A 3,757-nucleotide genomic window follows, 5' to 3' on the forward strand; every position below is an offset into this window, starting at 1 on the left:
TAATGATATTGATCACAAACATTATTAGGCTCAATCTAATCTGCAGTTGTTATCACTCAGCAATTGAATATTTCTCCTACCTGCTTTCATTTCATTCCATTTTATCATCATTCCCAAGAAACTCAAAGCCTCAGAGACAATTACTTCACTTTCAATCTTGTTTTGTATTTTACGGTAAACTGTGACAAATATCATTGAAAAAGAGTTTTCAAAGGGAAACTTTTGTAGTAGAAAGCTTTATGACAAAGGCTCTGGGAACATTGGAGTAATTTTAGAGGGCAAAGGGTGGTAATGTACTTCAATCACACATTGTCTCTGAATAAAACTGGAAAGGTTCTTAATAATGATAGCAAAAAACATGTAATACACTACTTTACTAAACAGAAGAAGTTCACATGAGTACATTTCTGACACATAACATAAAAAGCACTACTAACAAATACATTTAGAAGGTTTGGGTTTGTAGAAAATGCATGGATATAAATTGGGCTGATTAGAAGAAAAACAAAAAAAAATAGATTAAAAATATGAAATCAGTCTTTTTTTTTTTAGCTCCTAAATAGTTTAATACTCAGAGCACTTCTATTTATGTAAATCTATTACAGTCACAGCTCCATTAGCGATCTTGTTCAGACTTGTTCTGAAGGTCCTTTCAACAGCTGAGCTGCTCTGAGCCAGATGTCTGCTGCTCTGTGCCTGAAGACACTCTGACCAGCTCCCAGGTTGAATGTTGTGCCCACCATATATAAGTTGATCACAGTGATATGAATAAATGTATAACCAGACACTAAAACGTTCTCAGAAAAATACCTCTTCATGCTCCATACAGCAACCAGCATGTAGAGGAGTCCCTGCAGGATGCCAGTGATGGTCACTCTCACCTGACTTCTGAACCTTGAGCAGGTGAAGGGCTGTCCAGTTGCGACCATACGACGCATGTGCTTGCAAAGGTAGAATACAGTAGAACTGCTGGACGTCACCATAACACACAGGCAAATAATTAAATTGGCCTTCACAAAGCCAAAGGCAATATCAGCACTTTTTCCCAAGGATGACAGTTTTTGAAAATATATTGTCTTATCATACATTGTGAAATTGTAACTAATGGTACCTAAAATTAAATCTCTGGAAGCATAAAAATCTATCAACACAGTACCAACATCAAACAGCCTGAATAACTTATCAAAAAACCAAATGCAGTAAATGATGGCTTTGATATTCTTCTTGATCCAGATGAAGCTGGCTCTCTTAGCAGGCACAATTTGGGTGAAAAAAAAGAAGTTCAACCAAACAGAGGAACTCATGCTGGTGTACAAAGTGTAGACAAATGATAGATATGAGACAAGCATGTATTTTGAGTAACGAGTGATAAAAAAGAGGAAGTGCATGAGAAATGACATCAAGTAAATTATCGTGCAACAAATCAGTGTGCCCAGGAGAAGCTTCAGAGGCTGTTTGATCTGTCGTCCATCAAGAGGACACGCCATGCAAGAGATGAAAAATATATTAACCAAAATGTTGACAATAGTAAATGGTACATTAACTAAGCCAAAAGTTATTAAATCCATTGTTATGTCTCCAGTGAAGACTGTTGTGCTGAAGATGTAATCCTTAATCTCGATGAAAGATTAAGATTTTCTGTCTGAGAAGTGTCTGATTCAGCTTCATGTGGCTGGGAGACATGCAGAAGTTCCCTCTTCATCCATCTTGATTCTAAATGTTCTTTCCATCTCAATGTCCGCTTCCTTTATGATGATTACGTCATAAAAGCCTGTGATTTACTCTAACCCTTTCCAATGTACCAAATCTGGCATATTTGCATCACATGCAAATTAAAATATGCAAATAAAACATCACTTTGAAATCACATAGAAATGGATACTGCTACACTTGTGCCATGTTTTCACTTGACATCTTTTGATTAATGTTTATTTTCTGATTCTAAAACACTAACAACATTTTTCTGAGTTTACAAAATCTTCTGAAATTGAGTATCGTTTTGAATGAAAAGGAATTTAAATATGTGCTGATTACCGCATCCCAGAATATTTTATGTAGACGTCTGTGTAGATGCCAGATCTTATGTTCCTCTTTACCCAGATCAAAACATCATCCATGATTCCAAAAATACTTCATTGCTTTGGCATCCTTCTATTAAGTTTGAGGCAAACAGACAAGCGAAATAACTGAACACCACACGAGAAATCCTAGTAGCATTTTCAAAGGCTGACTGAGCTCACAAATGTTGCATCATGGGAGGACTGGGCAACATACTGTACATAGAAGAACAAACAGGAGAAATAATTTCCCCCAGGGGATGATTAAAGTACATTTTTTCATTCTCTTTCAAGATGTTTGCAGTGAGGTTGAGGAAGATGAGAGGACCGTTGATTAGTAGGAAAGCCTCCTCTTCCAGATGAATACATTATGCCTCAATGTATAATCTTTAAAGCACGGAATCTAACAATTGTTTCAAAACCGTTCCTGTTCACCGATATTCTCCTCAAAGCTTTAAAACAAGTAAAGGATCAGATAATAATTTGAAGACAACGTACTGACAGTCCTGCTGCTGTGAATAAATCTTTATTTAACGTATGTGGAAAAAAGAATTCTTACATTCAATATTTCATAGATTTGATTCAGTGTTAGTTCCTCAGGAAATATCTGTCAATCAATAAGCATGGGTAAGAAATCCTATGTATTTTAAATCTAGTGTCATATCTGTGTTTCATTGTACGTAAACATTTCCAGGGTAACAGAGTCCTGAAATAAAATAGCCTGAACTCATCAATGTACACAAATGTGGTGGTGTGTGGGCCACAAGAGTAGTTTCTGTACAGGGAAATAACTTAAATGGACCAGAGTACATGCAAACAAAAATGTATCCGCAGAGGAGGGAAAATGTCTTTGTCTTGCAGGGATTTATATACAATGGAAAGTATTCACTTTTTCCCGATTTTGTTGTTAGTCTTATTGTAAAAAAAGGTTTTGTCAAAGCACACAGTAGTCCATAATGACAAATTTTTGCCAGTGCATTTAAACAAAAAGTACATAAGTATTCACAGCCTTTATTCAATATTTTTTTGAAGCACGTTTGGCAGCAATTATGGTCTCAAGTCTTTTTGAGTATGCCACCCTCTTACCACACCTATTTGTCTGTCATTCCTCTTTGCAGGACCTTTCAAGCTCCATCAGGTTGGATGGGATGAGGTATTGCAGAGCCATTTTCAGATCTCTCTAGAGATGTTAAATTGGGCTCAGTCTGGACTCTGGCCCGGACTCTCAAGGACATCCCAGACGTGACCCAAAAACACTCCTGTGTTGGCTGTTTCAGGTTGTCCTGTTGGAACTGGAACCTTCTTCCTAGTCTGAGGTCCAGAGAGCTCTGGAGCAGGTTTACATCTCGGACGTTTCTGTGCTCTCTTCTATCTGGTCATTCTATCATACGAGTCTGACTGGACAGAGCAATGCTGGAGCTCTATTTGGCTGTGCGGCCAACTGTAAGATTCCTGGTGGTTCCAAACTTATTCCACCTGCGGATGATGGAGGCAGCTGTGCTCATTGAGATTGACATTTTGCCATAGGAATTACTTTTATAATAATGGCCTTGTGCATTTTAATTTCTTCCAATTCCAATTTTTCCTTTGGTACTTTAATTATTTGAATGCGAAATGAATTAAAATTTTGCCACAAAGGTTTTACTGTTTCAGATAGAAAACTTTGAAATGCGCTGGTAGAATGGAGACAAGAGAAAAAC

The 3,757-nt window shown here is 37.2% G+C and overlaps 1 protein-coding gene across 1 annotated transcript; it reads right to left on the reverse strand.

Moving 5' to 3' along the window:
- Window positions 1-629: 629 nt before the first annotated feature.
- Window positions 630-1,568, reverse strand: tas2r201.1 (taste receptor, type 2, member 201, tandem duplicate 1). Its single transcript, XM_068328390.1, has one exon. It carries the CDS (start codon window positions 1,566-1,568, stop codon window positions 630-632), a length of 939 nt encoding a protein of 312 aa, XP_068184491.1.
- Between the last annotated feature and the right edge of the window lie 2,189 nt (window positions 1,569-3,757).

Source organism: Antennarius striatus, chromosome 12 (assembly GCF_040054535.1).
Source record: "Antennarius striatus isolate MH-2024 chromosome 12, ASM4005453v1, whole genome shotgun sequence".
Taxonomy (NCBI): Eukaryota; Metazoa; Chordata; class Actinopteri; order Lophiiformes; family Antennariidae; genus Antennarius; species Antennarius striatus.